The sequence below is a fragment of the Mustelus asterias genome, chromosome 12, assembly GCF_964213995.1.
Source record: "Mustelus asterias chromosome 12, sMusAst1.hap1.1, whole genome shotgun sequence".
Classification (NCBI taxonomy): Eukaryota; Metazoa; Chordata; class Chondrichthyes; order Carcharhiniformes; family Triakidae; genus Mustelus; species Mustelus asterias.
In genome coordinates, this window is record NC_135812.1 from 54,622,411 (window position 1) to 54,640,792 (window position 18,382).

The 18,382-nt window shown below is 49.8% G+C and overlaps 2 protein-coding genes across 2 annotated transcripts in view; one reads left to right on the plus strand and one right to left on the minus strand.

The window, feature by feature from the left end:
* Positions 1–18,382, plus strand: part of LOC144501461 (uncharacterized) — a 418,660-nt gene that overhangs the window by 266,242 nt on the left and 134,036 nt on the right. The window lies entirely within an intron of this gene.
* On the minus strand, positions 14,344–16,340 carry LOC144502015 (uncharacterized). The gene is made up of 2 exons (XM_078226032.1): positions 16,141–16,340; positions 14,344–15,587 (listed from the first exon to the last, which is right to left on the minus strand). The coding sequence occupies exon 2, from the start codon at positions 15,100–15,102 to the stop codon at positions 14,344–14,346; it is 759 nt and encodes a 252-aa protein (XP_078082158.1). The 5' UTR covers positions 15,103–15,587; positions 16,141–16,340.

An 18,382-nucleotide genomic window follows, 5' to 3' on the forward strand; every position in this document is an offset into this window, starting at 1 on the left:
GCCAAACTCCCGAGGCTGAGTTCCACACAAATTCCTGTCAAAGGAGGGGCCAGAGAGGGTTACGTTTCTATGGACTGATCACCAGCATGAAGTTGTAAAAGTCAATATCTTAAAGTTGTTCAGTAAACCTTTCTCATTGAATAAACTTCTTTTAAATTTACTATCCAGAGAATTCTGCCTTTACCTCAAAGCTTGATTGGCACCACATCTATGAACATTCAATCCCTCCACCACCGACGCAGTGTGTGCTATCTACAAGATGCACTGCAGCAATTCACCAAAGATCCTTAGACAGCACCTTCCAAACCCACAACCACTTTCATCTAGAAGGACAAGGACTGCAGATAAATGGAAATACCACCACCTGCGACTTCCCTCCAAGCCACTCACCATCTGGACTTGGAAACATATCGCTGTTCCTTCGCAGTTGCTGGGTCAAAATCCTGGAATTCCTTCCCTGACAGCATTGTGAGTCAACCAACAGAACATGGACTGCAGCGATTCAAGAAGGCAGCTCACCACTCACCTTCTCAAGGGCAACTAGGGATGGGCAATAAATGCTGGCCAGCCAGCGACGCCTATGTCCCACAAATAAATAAAAAAGGCAGGGAACAGGCGACAGATGAATTAAAGAGAAACCATGTGTCCAGAACATTGTGGACATCCTTTTACTCTGATTGTCTTTGATCCTCAAGTCATTTTCTGTTTGTTTTAACCATGTTCTATTTCATTAATAAACTTCTTTCAGTAAAAATATTTGATTTTTCTGGACTTTTCCTGATGAGATTGATGCACTTTAGGGAAAGTGGGTGAGGGGGGGTGGCAGCTCTTTAACAGAAAGTGAATCCCTCTAAGGGAAAGGAGCCAGAGGCGGGGATGAGAACTTAGTTTATTTTTTGACACAGTGAGTTGTTCTGATCTGCCTGAAAGCAGATTCAATAGTATCTTTCCAAAGGGTAAATTCTTGAGAGTTCACCTGCTCTGAGTGCTCAAAGGGCCAGCATGGACACAATGGGTGGCATGGCCTCATAGAAACATAGAAACATAGAAACCCTACAGTGCAGAAGGAGGCCATTCGGCCCATCGAGTCTGCACCGACCACAATCCCACCCAGGCACTACCCCCACATATTTTACCCGCTAATCCCTCTAATCTACGCATCCCAGGACTCTAAGGGACAATTTTTAACCTGGCCAATCAACCTAACCCGCACATCTTTGGACTGTGGGAGGAAACCGGAGCACCTGGAGGAAACCTACGCAGACACGAGGAGAATGTGCAAACTCCACACAGACAGTGACCCGAGCCGGGAATCGAACCCGGGACCCTGGAGCTGTGAAGCAGCAGTGCTAACCACTGTGCTACCGTGCCGCCCATGCAGTGCCTCCTTCTGTGTTCACTGAGCCTTGTTTGCAGTTGCGTTGTCGCAATGACATCCTGCTGCTATGTGGCTACCTCTGCCTTAACTCATCAACCTTGTTTGTAATACTCCTTGCACTTAAGTATAAACAGTTTAACCCTGTCAATTTCCCTTGCTGGACACTTTTTAAACTTTGCTTCTGTAATTCTGTAATTCCACATCTTCAATATCACCAGCTAATGTTCTACCGCCGTTTTCCTGATCTGAATTTGATCTATCTAATCTGACTCCTGGGATCCCATCCCCCTGCCACACTTGTTTAAATACTTCCCAACAGAACTACCAAAAGCCCTCCCCCACACAAGGACATTGGTCCCAGCTCTGCCTGGGTGCAGCCTGTCTGGTTTGTACGGGTTCATCCTTCCCCAGAACCGGCCCCAGTGCCTCAAGAATCTGAATCCCTCCCAGCTAGCTCACTATCTTTCCAGCCACGTGTGCATTTGTCCTATCCTCTTATTCCTGCTCTCGTTAATGAGTGGAACTGGGAGTAATCCCTGAGATAGCATATTTGAGGTCCTGCATTTTAATTTATCTCCGAACTTCCTGTGCTCAGCTGGCAGGTCCTCATCCCTTAGTTTAGCTGCGTCATTGTTGTGTATCATGCAGCCTCCCCATGACATCCCGCCCCTGGCACCAGGGAGGCAACATACCATTCTTCATTCACATTTGCGGCCGCAGAAATGTCTGCCTGCACTCCTAACTATTGAATCTCCCATACTAAAGCCTTGCCATTTGTTTTCCTCCTGCCCCTCTGAGCAGTGGAGCCACTCACTGTGCTGTAAATTTGGCTGTTGCTGTTCTCCCGAGAGGCTACCCCCGCCACAGTGTCCAAAGCGGCATATCTTTTTAAGATGGGGATGACCACAGGGGACTTCTGCACTGCCCGCCGGCATCATTTCCTGTTTCTGATGGTCACCCATTCCTTTTCTGCCTGTGCAATCCTCACCTGCTGTGTGACCACCTCGCTAAATGTGCTATCCACGACTTGCTCAGCATTGCGCATACTCCACAGTGATTCCACCCGCAGCTCGACCTCCGAAATCCGGTTAGCTAGAAGCTGCAATTGGACACATCTTCCGCACATGTGGTCATTTCCCACATTGTGCAGGAGGAGCATATCACAAGTCTGAGATCTCCTGCCATGACATCCCTCTCAATTAAGGTCGTTATTCCCTTTAAAAAGCTGTTAGCTCGGGGCCTTATTTATGTCAATTTGGACATTATTTTTAACCAAACATTTCTATTATAATTGTACAGTAATATTCTATACTCTGTTTTTAAGTCCCTACCTCAGTATTAAGCAATGAATTATTTCAGTGGATTGAAAATGCTCACAGGACTTATTCACCAATCAGCTGCTTTGGTTGGTCCCACATCACTTTCTGAGCTGACGTTTGTTGACTGCTCTTCCTCCAGTTGAGCACGTGATCTTCAACAATTCCGTTCCCCCATGGTTATGGTGAGTCAAACCCAGTTTCCCCAGATGCTTCTTAGTGAATCCTCACCAATGGTGCCCTTATAATCTCACTCAGTCTCGTTCATATTCCCAGCTCCACTCTCAGGCTCACTCATTCTCAAGCTCTTTGTTTTTGAGATCTACCTGTAGTTGTAGGAAAAATGCTATTTACTATCCAGGATAAAATAAATGTCCTTCATCAGCTTTTGTGGATCATTTCAGTGGAAATGTGCTCTCCCAGGCTCAAAGAGCATCAGCCCACTGGAAGCAAAGTCATGAGACCAGCCAGAATACACTCATTGTATAGAACCTTGGTTAGGCCACAGCTGGAGCACTGTGTGCAGTAGCAGAATCTTATGGGCGGTGGCCTCCAAAGGGTCCACCGCCAGGAACGTCCCGCCCACCGTGAGCCCCCTCTCCAGGGCGAGGTGGACCGCCCGCTCGGCCTTCAAAAAGAATACGGCCTGGCCGTACATCTTGGAGGCTGCGACAATGGCTGAGGGGCCGACAACCCCAGCCATTGCCTTCACGCAGGCCTCGATGGACATGTCGGGGTGGGTGCAGCACTTAACCCCGAGCTGACGCGTGATCAAAGAGAAAGGTAGCAGGGCCTTGGGAGCGGCGGGGGCTCTGGCCGCCACCACACCCGCATAGGTGGGCCGAGAAGGCCCTGCCACCGGCGACGCTGGCAAGGTCACCATGGTGATCACGGGAGTGCTACACCCACCCCGAGACTGCCCAGATGTACAGTAGGGCGTATATGTGTGTTCGCGGGTAGCGATGGGGGGGGTTTGGGTCGTAGGGAGGCATAGGTAATGGCCCCTCAGGGCGGGGTCAGACAGGAAAAATAAGGGAGGGTAGGGTAGGTGGGTGGGGGTCCAGGCGCTCTCTCCCCGGAGCTAGAGAGGGAGAGAGGAGGGAGGAGGAGCAGGAGGGAGGACGAGGGACAAGGCACGGAGGAGGGCCGGTGCCCCAGTCAGGAGGAAGCGGGGGGAGGGGGTGCCGGTGTTGGGGGCAGCAGCAGTAGGTGGGGGACTTTACTCCTCCAGCCCTTTCGGGCGCAAACAGTTTAAGTCGGGGGTGAGTTCACCCCCCTCACTGCAGATGGAAAAAACAGTCTGAATTTACTCCTCCCCCCCCTCCCTTTCAGGCACCGACCTTCTGATGACGAGGGCACCAGCCCAACCACTCAGTCCCTCGATGTTGATACGAATAGGCCATGCAGTTCTCCCTCCCATAGATGGAAAAAAAATAAAGAAAGAAAGTCACTCCGTGTCCTCTCTCCCTCTCGGGAGAGAGCATCTTCCAGTGGACGGACGGACGGCAGGCAGGCCAGACGGCAGGCAGGCAGGCCGGATGGCAGGCAGGCAGGCAGGCCGGATGGCAGGCAGGCAGGCAGGCCGGGCGGCAGGCAGGCAGGCCGGGCGGCAGGCAGGCAGGCCGGACGGCAGGCAGGCAGGCCGGACGGCAGGCAGGCAGGCCGGGCGGCAGGCAGGCCGGGCGGCAGGCAGGCCGGGCGGCAGGCAGGCCGGGCGGCAGGCAGGCCGGGCGGCAGGCAGGCCGGGCGGCAGGCAGGCCGGGCGGCAGGCAGGCCGGGCGGCAGGCAGGCCGGGCGGCAGGCAGGCCGGGCGGCAGGCAGGCCGGGCGGCAGGCAGGCCGGGCGGCAGGCAGGCCGGGCGGCAGGCAGGCCGGGCGGCAGGCAGGCCGGGCGGCAGGCAGGCCGGGCGGCAGGCAGGCCGGGCGGCAGGCAGGCCGGGCGGCAGGCAGGCCGGGCGGCAGGCAGGCCGGGCGGCAGGCAGGCCGGGCGGCAGGCAGGCCGGGCGGCAGGCAGGCCGGGCGGCAGGCAGGCCGGGCGGCAGGCAGGCCGGGCGGCAGGCAGGCCGGGCGGCAGGCAGGCCGGGCGGCAGGCAGGCCGGGCGGCAGGCAGGCCGGGCGGCAGGCAGGCCGGGCGGCAGGCAGGCCGGGCGGCAGGCAGGCCGGGCGGCAGGCAGGCCGGGCGGCAGGCAGGCCGGGCGGCAGGCAGGCCGGGCGGCAGGCAGGCCGGGCGGCAGGCAGGCCGGGCGGCAGGCAGGCCGGGCGGCAGGCAGGCCGGGCGGCAGGCAGGCCGGGCGGCAGGCAGGCCGGGCGGCAGGCAGGCCGGGCGGCAGGCAGGCCGGGCGGCAGGCAGGCCGGGCGGCAGGCAGGCCGGGCGGCAGGCAGGCCGGGCGGCAGGCAGGCCGGGCGGCAGGCAGGCCGGGCGGCAGGCAGGCCGGGCGGCAGGCAGGCCGGGCGGCAGGCAGGCCGGGCGGCAGGCAGGCCGGGCGGCAGGCAGGCCGGGCGGCAGGCAGGCCGGGCGGCAGGCAGGCCGGGCGGCAGGCAGGCCGGGCGGCAGGCAGGCCGGGCGGCAGGCAGGCCGGGCGGCAGGCAGGCCGGGCGGCAGGCAGGCCGGGCGGCAGGCAGGCCGGGCGGCAGGCAGGCCGGGCGGCAGGCAGGCCGGGCGGCAGGCAGGCCGGGCGGCAGGCAGGCAGGCCGGACAGCAGGCAGGCCGGGTGGCAGGCAGGCGATAGCTCACCTCCCTCCCCCCTTCCTTCCTGCAGGAAGCGAATAACAGAAACAAAAACGGGCGTCTCCCGTGAGCAAACGAGTTAGAAACAGAAATAATGAACAAATTAATGTTTCTGCCTGGTTCTGCCCCACAGAACCATAGAAAACCATAGAAAATTACAGCTCAGAAACAGGCCTTTTGGCCCTTCTTGTCTGTGCCGAACCATTTTATGCCTAGTCCCACTGACCTGCACTTGGACCATATCCCTCCACACCCCTCTCATCCATGAACCTGTCCAAGTTTTTCTTGCCACTTTATCTGGCACCTCATTCCACACTCCCACCACTCTCTGCGTGAAGAAGCCCCCCCCCCCCCAATATTCCCTTTAAACTTTTCTCCTTTCACCCTTAACCCATGCCCTCTGGGTTTTTTCTCCCCTAGCCCCAGCGGAAAAAGCCTGCTTGCATTCACTCTATCTATACCCATCAAAATCTTATACCCGGGGACCTTTCGCGTGTCAGGCGAACGTGATAACCACTACACTACAGAAACAACCTCACAGATGTTGGAGACAGGAGGGAGTTTGAGTCTGTCTGAAGCTCAATCTTCATTCACACAAAGCCCGCACTCTGATTGGCTGGAGGACCAGAGTCCTTCCGGTCCTTCAATTCTTCCCAGTGGCCAACACCTCAGCATGACGGTCAGGGGGTGGGATCTTTTCCCCCATTTGCGCAACTTCCCCACTCTCTTAGACATGCGCAGTCCCTGGCCGGGGGGAGGGGGAGATCACCGAGAGGCTTCTCGGTCTGGCCGGAGCCGTCAGCCGGTTACCTGGAAACCTTGGCTCGAGAAAGTGCAGGAGGGGGGAGGTGGGGAATAAGGGGGAGGGGGAATAAGGGGGAGGGGGAATAAGGGGGAAGGGGGAGGGGGAATAAGGGGGAAGGGGAGGGGGAGGGGGAATAAGGGGGAGGGGGAATAAGGGGAAGGGGGAGGGGGAATAAGGGGAAGGGGGAGGGGGAATAAGGGGAAGGGGGAGGGGGAGGTGGAATACGGGGTGGGGGCGGGACTCCCGTGTCCGCGCGCTGGGCCTGCACACTGGAACCTGGAGACGTCACCGCGGAGCAGTGTAATTTCTATTGGTTGATTCAGGCAGGGCTCCATTGTGACATCACGATATGGAAGTTGTCCAATCAGCTTCAGACTAAAACTTCCTCCTCTGTGCAACATCTGGGAGGAAATCAATTTTTCCCCCTTTCCATTTCTTTTCCCATTCTGGAGGAAATTGGGGGCTTGCAGCAACTAAAAGGAAAGGAAGTGAAGCCAGTCTCTATATTGCACACATTTTTAGTCCAGTCATATGTCTGTGTGGCAGCCTGCATGGAGATTTTCAGCTCTGTGTCCACGACAGGAAGCAGTGAGCATGGATCTGTCAATCAGCCTTAATCAGCACCTTCAGGAGAATTGGGAGGGTGAATATTAGACACAGCAGAGTGAGAATAGAGGGAGAGTTTGTGGGATGGAGATTCACAGCTTTTGGGGAATGAGAGAGGAAAGAATGTTCCAGAGAAACTAGAATTGCCTGTTCTGAATTTCTAACCTGCACTGACACTGATGTCTGTTGTAAATTTTTTTTACAAGATATTAAAAGTTGAGGATTTACAGACAGAAATCTCAAGCCAAATGGCACGTCAAGAACTGACAGTCACTCAATTCATTGTGACCTGAATATCATCGACCTTTGAATCTAGAAGAGAACTGTTTCTCTTTTCTACTTCAGGAGATATCAAACATCAATTTGACTGGAAAAGCAGCGAGACACACACACTCTCAAGAGAAAGTGTTCCAGCACACTGAGTGGAAAGAGCCTAACCAGTTACACAGCCTGAAAAAACATTACAGCATTCACAGCGGGGAGAGTTTGTACGCATGTTGTGTGTGTGGACGATCATCAAACCTGGTGAGGAACAAGGACATTTGCACCATGGAGAAACCGTGGCAATGTGGGGACTGTAGGAAAGGATTCCGCTTCCCTTCAGATTTGGAAATTCATTGACGCAGTCACACTGGGGAGAGGCCATTCATCTGCTCTGTGTGTGGGAAGCGATTCATTCGGTCACCCTACCTGCCGAGTCATAATCTCACCCACACCCAGGAGAGACCCTTTAAATGCTCTGACTGGGAGTGGCTTCAAATGCTCTCGAGAATTGATTTCCACCAGCGCATTCACACTGAGGAGTGACCATTCAGCTCCTCTCACTGCACTAAGAGATTTAGGAGGTCATCCAACCTGCAGGTATACCAGCGAGTTCACACTGGGAAGCGGCCATTCACCTGCTCTGTGTGAGAGAAATTATTCACTCAGTTCCTAATCTGCAGAGACACCAGCGAGTTCACACTGGGGAGAGACCGTTCACCTGCTCCGAGTGGGGGAATGGATTCACTTGGTTTTCCAGCCTGCAGAGACCCAAAGTCACTCACTCCCAGGAGAGACCCTACAAATGCTCTGATCGTGGGAGTGGCTTCAAAATTGCTGAGCATCTGGTGTCCCACCAGTGCATTCACACCAGGGAGAGACCATTCAGCTGCTCTCACTGCACAAAGAGGATTGGAAGGGAGCACACTGAGGAGACAGCAGAGAGTTCACACTGGGACAGACCATTCACCTGCTCAGTGTGTGCAAAAGGATTCACTCAATACCCCACCTCCTGAGGCACAATGTCACTCAGAACCAGGAGAGACCCTTTAATTGCTCTGACTGTGAGAGTGGCTTCAAAAGCTCTCGGGAACTGATGATCCACCAGTGCATTGACACTGAGGTTCAGCTGCTCTCAGTGTGGGAAGGAATTCACAAATTCATTCCTCCTGCTGAGACACCAGCGAGTTCACAAGAGATGAGAGGGGTTGGATTCTGCTGTTATTGCTGCTGTTAATCACATCCAGACGGAGCCATGTTCATTCTGACAGTGGGCGAAATGGGAGGGTCGGAGGGTTTCTTTCTGCTGGACTGGCCGTTCGCACAACTTTGCTTCCAGCGGACTGATGCTCTTTGAGCCTGGGAGAGCACATTTCCACTGAAATAATCCACAAAAGCTGATGAAGGACATTTATTTTATCCTGGATAGTAAACAGTGTTTTTCCGACTACTACAGGTAGATCTAAAATAAATACATTTGTCTCTGTTCCATTGAGGCTACAGCACAGGGCCGGGCCAGTCGGCTCAATTGGTCTATGTCAGTATTTATGCTCCACATCAGCCTCCACCAACCCCTCTTCGAGCCTCCACCCACCCCTCTTCGGGCGGCACGGTAGCACAGTGGTTAGCACTGCTGCTTCACAGTGCCAGGGACCTGGGTTCGATTCCCGGCTTGGATCACTGTCTGTGTGGAGTTTGCACGTTCTCCTCGTGTCTGCGTGGGTTTTCTCCAGGTGCTCCGGTTTCCTCCCACAGTCCAAAGATGTGCGGGTTAGGCTGATTGGCCATGGTAAAATTGCCCCTTAGTGTCCTGAGCTGCGTAGATTAGAGGGATTAGCGGGTAAATATGTGGGGATGGGGCCTGGGTGGGATTGTGATCGGTGCAGACTTGATGGGCCCAATGGCCTCTTTCTGTACTGTAGGGTTTCTATGATTCTTCATCTCCCCCATCAGCATATCCATCTATTCCTTTCTCCCTCATGTATGTATCAGCTTCCCCTCCAATGTATTCATGCTATTCACCTCAACCACTCGCTGTGGTAGTGAGTTCCACATTCTCACCACTCGCTGGGTAAAGAGGTTTCTCCTCAAATCCCTATTGGATTATTGAACCTCTTCATAAGCTTAGAGACTTTAATCAGGTCACCCTTCAGTCTTCTCGAGAAAAGAGAAAAGCTGCCCCAGTCTTTCCTGAGGGTTAAATGCTCTCAGTTCTGGGATTATTCTCGTGAATCTTTGTTGCCCCTTCTCCAGTGCCTCTATTTCCTTTTTCTAAATGGAGATCACAAATGTTGACAGTGCTCCCAGTGTAGTCTAACCCTGGTTCTAAACCAGTTCTGGTACCTAAACAAGTTGAACAGAACTTCCCTGCTTTTCAATTCTATCCCTCTCGAATGGAACCCGATATATGGGCCTCACACTTTAGGAAAGATGTGAAGTTCTTAGAGAGGGTGCAGAGGAGATTTACAAGAATGGCTCCAGGAATGAGGGACTTCAGTGAGTTGGAAAGATTGGAGCAGCTGAAATTTCTCTCTTTAGATCAGACAGGAATTAGGGTTGGGAATGGGTCCATTCAGCTCATTGAGTCGATGCAAGTTCTCTGTAGATCAAACCATTGCCCCATTCTATCCCTGCAGGTTTATTTCCCTCAAGTACCCATCCAATTTCCTTATGGAAACATTCAATCAGCTCTGCTTCGCCCTCCCTGCAGGAAGTGAGTTCCAAATATCTACCACTTTCTTCCAATGCAAACGAGGAGCAGAGAGCACAGAAGGAGGCCATTTGACCCATTGTGCCTATGCTGGCTCTTTGTACATCATAAGCATCAAAGTCAAGGAAGTCTAGTTAAACTCTAACATCTGACTAGAGCTTAATTTTAAAATTTTAAAATTAATACTGTATTCATCAAAATGCTTGTGGAAGCTGCATAGCTAGCAGAAATTGTTTAAACTCAGAATTTCTTCTTTCATTTTGATCAGATGGAGGACATGTTCTGTCAAATCTGGTTCAAGAATAAGGCTGATTGTTCACTCTTAGAAAGATATTGTCCTCCACAGTCTCTTTTTGAACCAGTGTATCTTGTGTTAACTAAATGTACTAAAGATTAGTGTTCATTAGATACCAATCAGTAACAGGAGATTCAATAGGTTGAGAGTATTAATCGAGTTATAATTAATTAATCAATAGTTTTCTAAAAGGCTGAGTTTTTATTTGCTGTTTAAATGTAAAAGTTTAATTGCTGTGTAAAAGTTTAATTGCTGTGCGTGTGTAAAAAATGTGCAATAAAGATAAATATACCGGCAAGAGAGACCTTCAAACTCTGATGAGCCTCAACATTTGAAACTGTATGAATAAGGGATTGTGTAGAATCAGATAAAGGGATAGTATGAAACATTTTTATTTCATTCATAGAATCACTACAGTGTAAGAGGTGGTGATTTGGCCCATCGAGCCTGCACCATCAACTATCCATAGAATACCATAGAACACCTACAGTACAGAAAGAGGCCATTCGGCCCATCGAGTCAGCACCGATAACAATCCCACCCAAGCCCTATCCCCATATCCCTACATATGTTACCTGCTAATCCCTCCAACCCTCATATTTACCTGCTAATCTGCGCATCCCAGGACACTAAGGGGCAATTTAGCATTGCCAATCAACCTAACCCGCACATCTTTGGACTGTGGGAGGAAACCGGAGCACCCGGAGGAAACCCACGCAGACACGGGGAGAATGTGCAAACTCCGCACAGACAGTGACCCGAGCCGGGAATCGAACCCAGGTCCCTGGAGCTGTGAAGCAGCAGTGCTAACCACTGTGCTACCGTGCTGCCCCCGTAATCCACACATTTACCCTGCTAATCCTCCTAACACTAAGGGGCAATTTAACATGGCCAATCAACCTAACCCGCACATCTTTGGAGTGTGTGCAGAGCACCCGGAGGAAAGCCACGCAGACACAGGGAGAACAAGGTCAACTCCTCACAGTCACCCGAGGCTGGAATTGAATCCGGGTCCTTGGTGCTGTGAGGCAGCTGTGCTAATCACTGTGCCACCGTGCCGCCCCTGTCTAAGATAATGAGAGAAGGTGGTATAAGTAATTTAGGATCTGTTATACCTTTAAAAGGAGTGCATGGTTGCTTTAAGAGCTGATCACATGATTTTATGGTTGTTAGGGAGAATGAACTCAGAAGAATCATTCCACACTCGAGCCTGATTCAATTGACAAACAGTTTATTGAGTTACGCTAGCGGGGAGAAGCCACAGGGGCTGACCATGTGCAACTCCACCCAACAAAGAAAATCACCAATTCTTATCCAGTTACTCAGCCCATCCCGGCTGGACACAATCCAATCAGAATGGTTACAGATTACATTCATAGAACACAGAACATAGAAAAACTACAGCACAAAACAGGTCCTTCGGCCCCACAAGTTGTGCCGAACGTATCCCTACCTTTTAGGCCTACCTATAACCTTCCATCCTATTAAGTCCCATGTACTCATCCAGGAGTCTCTTAAAAGACCCTATTGAGTTTGCCTCCACCACCACTGACGGCAGCCGATTCCTTTCACCAATACCGTGTGAGCGAAAAACTTCCCCCTAACATTTCCCCTGTACCTACCCACCATCACGTTAAACCTGTGTCCTCTCGTAGCAGCCATTTCCACCCTGGGAAAAAGCCTCTGAGAGGCCACCGATCTATGCCTCTCAACATCTTATACACCTCTATTAGGTCTCCTCTCATCCTACGTCTCTCCAAGGAGAAAAGACCGAGCTCCCTCAGCCTATCCTCATAAGGCATGCCACTCAATCCATGCAACACCCTTGTAAATCTCCTCTGCACCCTTTCAATCTTTTCCACATCCTTCCTGTAATGAGGCGACCAGAACTGAGCACAGTACTCCAAGTGGGGTCTGACGAGGGTCTTACATAGCTGCATCATTATCCCCGGACTCCTAAACTCAATCCCTTGATTGATAAAGGCCAGCACACCATACGCCTTCTTAACCACCTCCTCCACCTGCAGGGCCGATTTTAGAGTTCATTACATACAAGTTCAATAAAATTAATAACTGGACATCATAAGGATGTGTGATCAGTTCATGAACAGATAGGAGTCCTCTCTCATGTTTCTCAGACCCCTCATCAACTATCCTTGGGCCTTCACTGTACATAGACATAGACTCCTTTGTCTCTGCCTAGTAACTGTTGATGTGGAGATGCCGGCGTTGGACTGGGGTGAACACAGTAAGAGTTTTAACAACACCAGGTTAAATTTAACCTGGATTTAACCTGGTGTTGTTAAAACTCTTACTGTAGTAACTGTTAACAATTACTCAAAGGCAGCTGCCTGGGGGTGGCTAAAGTGGGAGGCCCTGTTGTGTCTGTATTACTGAACTAATTACTGAATACCTCCTGGAATGCGGTCAAGTCAGCTAGACATATGATGCTTCTCGAACTGTTACATTCCACTTTGATTCGTATTGTATATTGCTAGTATGAAATGGAATCTAAATATATCTAATTATATGTATTGCAGGTGCCTTTGCCTCAGGCTCACCTCAACAATCCCCCCCTTTGGGTAATGGACTAGCCCTAGTCCCATTAACCGACACCATTAGTTTACCATTAGCCCCCCTTTTGTTCAGCCGCCCGGTCTTTGGACATGATCGATTTCTAATTTATTTCTCGAGAGTGCTAATCATTTATTGATATCATTTCCCATGGTCCCTGATTTTATGCAAAACCAGGTAACTAAATCAAATAAACTCAGGGATGCCATAGTCCTAGTGACTGGCCTTCTGAGGTGCCAATTACTTGTGGGATCCTCCCTCTCATTAAAGTTTGTGTCTGTTACTTCTTGCTAAGATTAAAGAACGCTTTGATATCTGCCTTGCCCATGTGTTCAGGATGGGGAAATATGGTGTTTATGTTTTGGGCAGGTCATTTGAAGGTTACAATTACTCCTCACTGGTTATTTGGAATGAGTTAAAATACATCTTAGTGCTTGAACGTGATGGGTCTGCTTGATAAAACACAGTACATTTAAACTAACATTGAATATTTAAAAGTGAAGAGTTACAAAACCCAACTCAAACTTCATTCTAAAAACTTACAAAATCAGAGACAGTGTGAACTAAAGTGTCTTCTCTGGAGCATCAACATTTTAAGAATTAATCATTTAACGTTGGTTTCTCCATCTTGAGGCTGAGATTTCCTGGGTATTTGATGCCCCACATAATAACTCTACTGCTGTGTGTCAAATATCTCTCATTGTGTTTTCTCCTGCAAGTGTGGGTACTAGACTGACTCCACAAACATCATTGTAACTCAAACTATTTCCCAATCCCCCTATCATTTGTAAAGGATGGAATTTGATCTGTTGCTATGTTAGTAAATCCATTAATTGATTCCTATGTGGATCAAATGTCATTCCAACTGGATTTTTAAAGAGTGAGATTTTACTCCTTCACATCTCGTCTTATTATTACTCTTGATCACCAACATCCAGCACAGCATCTTACCCAGGGCTTATCTCAGTAATCTCATGTATTTACCCCGCTAATCCCCCAACCTACACATCTTAGGACACTAAGGGGCAATTTAGCATGGCTAATCCACCTAACTACACATCTTTGAACTGTGGGAGGAAACCGGAGCACCCGGAAGAAACCCACGCAGACACAGGGAGAACTTGCAAACTCCACACACACATGCAGTCATCCAAGGCCAGAATTGAATCCGGTTCCCTGACGCTGTTAGGCAGCAATGCTATCCTTTGTGCCTCCGAGCCACCCCTTATAAGTGAGGTATATAAGATGGTAAAAAAAATTGACAAAGCCGATGTAAAGCGGCTGCTTCCTCTTGTGGGGAAATCTGGAACAAGAGCATTTTAGGATAAGGGATAGCAAATTTAAAACAGATGAGGAGAAACTACTTCTCTCAAAGGGTGGCGAGTCTGAAATTCACTACCCCAGAGTGCGGTGGATGCCGGGACATTGAATAAATTTGGAGGAGATAGAAAGCTTTTTAGATTAGAAATGCGTTGAAGGGTTATGGAAAATGGGCAAAGTGGAGATGGGCAGAGATGAGATCAGCCATGATTGTATGGAATGGTAGAGCAGGGATGAGGGGCTAAAATGCCTACTCCTGCTCTGAATTCTTATATTCACTGTCAGAATCAACATGGTTCAGTCCTGAATGGGATTAGCAGCAGCAATAACAACAGAATTCAACCCCTGTCATCACTTGTGAATTCGCTGATGTGTCAGCAAGTTGGATAACTGAATAAATTCCTTCCCACAATCAGAGCAGATGAAAGGTCTCTCCCCAGTGTGAACTCGCTGGTGTATCTGCAGACTGGATAACTGAGTGAATCCCTTCTCACACACAGAGCAGGTGAACGGCCTCTCACCAGTGTGAACTGGCTGATGTCTCAGCAGATTAGATAACCGAGTGAATCCCTTCCCACAGTGAGAGCAAGTAAATGGCCTCTCCCCAGTGTGAACTCGCTGGTGTGACTGCAGGCTGGATAACTGAGTGAATCTCTTCCCACAGTCAGAACAGGTGAATGGCCTCTCCCCAGTGTGAACTCGCTGGTGTATCTGGAGGCTGTCTATTCGAGTGAATCCCTTTCCACACACAGAGCAGGTGAATGGCCTCTCTCCAGTGTGAATTCGCTGGTGTTTCCGCAGGTTGGATGACATTCGAAACCTCTTTGTGCAGTGAGAGCAGCTGAACGGTCTCTCCTCAGTGTGAATGCGCTGGTGGATCATCAGTTCCTGAGAGCTTTTGAAACCACTCCCACAGTAGGAGCATTTAAATGGTCTCTCCTGGGTGTGAGTGAGATTGTGACTCAGCAGGCTGGATGAATGAGTGAATCCCTTCCCACACACAGAGCAGGTGAATGGCCTCTCTCCAGTGTGAATGCGTCGATGAATTTCCAACTGAGATGGGACCCTGAATCCCTTCCCACAGTCCCCACATTTCCATGGTTTCTCCATGGTGCAGGTGTTCTTGTTCCTCACCAGGTTAGAGAGTTAAATCTCACACAGAACACTTGTACAGTCTCTCCCCACAGTGAATGCTGCAATGCTTTTTTCAGGCTGTGTAACTGGTTAAAGTTCTTTCCACATGATGTGGAGATGCCGGCGTTGGACTGGGGGAGGGACAGCAAGAGGTCTCACAACACTAGCTTAAAGTCCAACAGGTTTATTTGGCGAGCTTTCGGAGCCCTGCTCCTTCATCAAGTGAACTCCTTCCACGGTCAGTATACTGGAACACTCTCACGCAGGTGTGTGGGGCGCTTGGTGCTTTTCCAGTCACAGTGATGTTTAAAGCATTCAGATACAGACAGAACAGAAAAACATTTCTCCTAGATTCAATGGCCGATGATATTCAGCTTCAGATGAATTGAGTGACTCTGTCAGCTATTAATGTGAAGCTTGGGTTAAGATTTCCTGTCTGTAAAGCCTCACCTTCTGGTGTCCTGTAAAAAGTCATCATCATCAATACAGGACAGAAATTCAGAACAGACAATTCCAGTTTGTATGGAACATTCTTTTCTCTCTCATTCCCCAAAAGCTGTAAATCTCCATCCCACACACTCTCCCTCTATTCTCACTCCGCTGTATCTAATATTCACCCTCCCAATTCTCCTGAAGGTGCTGATTGAGTCTGATTGACAGATCCATGCTCACTGCTTCCTGTCCTGGACACAGAAACCTGAACATCTTCAACCTGACAGTTAAAGTTAAATGTTGAAGTTTTACATCTGGACATAAATGAGCAGACTAATGATGTGTATAATACACTGTATTAGGGTCTCTCCAACTCACTTAAATCCCTCATCCCTGGAGCCATTATCGTAAATCTCTTCTGCACCCTCTCTAAGATCTTCACATCTTTCCTAAAGTGTGGGGCCCATATATAGGGTTACGCATACATGAAGAATGTGAGGAGAATTTTTAATTCGACAGCGAGTGGTGACCTGGAAGTTAAAAATTGAAGCCCAGAATGAGAAAAGAAATTGTTTTACTCACAGATGTTGGCCTCTTTTTAGGACTCACAGACGTTGGAGAGAGGAGGGAGTTTGAGCCTGTCTGAAGTTCAATCTTCATTTAGACAAAAGCAGCAGCTTTGCTGGACAGTAATGAGCAGGTGAACAAGCTCATCATCCAACTTCCGCATTCAGACAATGGAGATCTTTGATTGGCAGGAGCAGCAAAGTCCTTCCGGTCCTCCAGACTTCCCATTGGTCAGTCCCCGCAAACGGACAATGAGGGGCGGAGTCCCACGTGGTGGTAGGAGAGACTTTTCCCTCCAGCCGCGCTGGAGCTGTTGTCCAATGGGAAAGGCTGGAAGACCCGGACGGATAATGGTCATGCGCCGGCTTTGTCCCGGTCCCCGCCCAGCACCCGCACATGCGCATTTTCCTCAAAAAGACACATGCGCATTCCCCTAAACTCCGCACATGCGCATTCCGCAGAACACGCACTTGTGCATTCCCCAAATTCTGCCAATGCGCACATCTGACTCAGCCTCTCACCCGCTCCGGCCAATGGAGGACCGGAAGGACTCTGGTCCTCCAGCCAATCAGAATGCGGGTTTTGTGTGAATGAAGATCGAGCTTCCGACAGACTGAAACTCACTCCTGTCGCCAACATCTGAGTAAAACACTTTCTTTCTGGGGGAAATTGGGGACTTGCAGCAACTGAAGGGAAAGGAAGTGAATCCAGGGAGGGTGCAGACTCTGGAAAGCTTGGCCCAGGTCTCTCTCAAACTGGAAAATGACCCATTTATGCCACTGTTTCCTGCTAGCTAGCCAATCTTCTATCCACCCCAATGTGTCATCCCTGCAGCATGAACTTTTATTTGCTGCAATACCCTTTGATGTGGCACCTTACCAAATGCCTTCTGGAAATCTAAATACAGCTTTTATCCAATTCCCGATGGGGAATTTTAGGAAATTAAACAACACATCAACTATCTGAGTCGCCACTTCTGTTAAAACCCGAGAATGAAGCGCAGCAGGACCCAAGGACTCATCAACTTGCAGCTCCAACAGTTTGTTGAGCACCACTTCCCTGGTAATTGTGATTTTTCAGGCGCAGAGTCGCTGAGCAGAAACTGATAGCCAAGTTCCGCACACATGAGGACGGCCTCAACCGGGATATTGGGTTCATGTCACACTATCTGTAACCTCCACAGCTTGCCTGAACTTGCAGAATCTCACTGGCTGTCCTGTCTGGAGACAATACACATCTCTTTAACCTGTTTAATGCTTTCTCTTTAATGCTCTCTCCACTCGCATTGTTTGTACCTTTAAGACTTGATTAGCTGTAAGGATTTGCATTCCAACCATTATTCTGTAAATTGAGTTTGTGTCTTTATATGCCCTGTTTATGAACAGAATTCCCACTCACCTGAAGAAGGAGCTTAAGGCTCTGAAAGCTTGTGGCATTTGCTACCAAATACACCTGTTGGATTTTAACCTGGTGTTGTTAAACTTCTTGATGTGTAATGAGGCAGACTTGATGAGGGAACTTAAGGTGAAGGAATCCTAGGGAGCAGTGACCGCAATATGATATAATTTATCCTGCAGTTTGAGAGAGAGAAGCTGGAACCAGATGTAACGGTATTACAATTAAATAAAGGTAACTATAAAGACATGAGGGAGGAGCTGGCCAGAGTTGATTGGGAACGGAGTCTAGCAGGGAAGAGCATGGCCAGGGGTTTTGAAATTTATTCGGGAGGCACAACAGAAATTCATCCCAAGGAGGAGGAAACATGCTAAGGGGAGGACGAGGCATCCATGGCTGACGAGGGAAGTCAAGGACAGCACGAAAGCAAAAGAAAAAGCATACAAAGTGGTGAGGATTAGTGGGAAACCAGAGGATTGGGAAGCCTTTAAAAGTGAGCAGAGGACATCTAAAAAAGCACTAAGGGGGGAGAAGATGAAATGAGTGTTAGCTAGCTAGTAATATAAAAGAAGATAGGAAGAGTTTTTTTTGATATATAAAAGGTAAGAGAAAGGCAAAAATAACCATTGGACCACTGGAAAATGAGGCTGGAGAAGTAATAATAGGAAACAAAGCAATGGCAGAGGAAATGAATAGTTACTTTGCATCAGTCTTCATGGTGGAAGACACCATTGAGATGCCAGAGCTCCAGGAGAGTCAGGGGGTACAGGTGAGTGTAGTGGCCATTACTAAGGAGAAGGTTCTGGGGAAACTGAAAGGTCTGAAGGACCAGATAGACTACTCCCCAGGGTTCTAAAAGAGA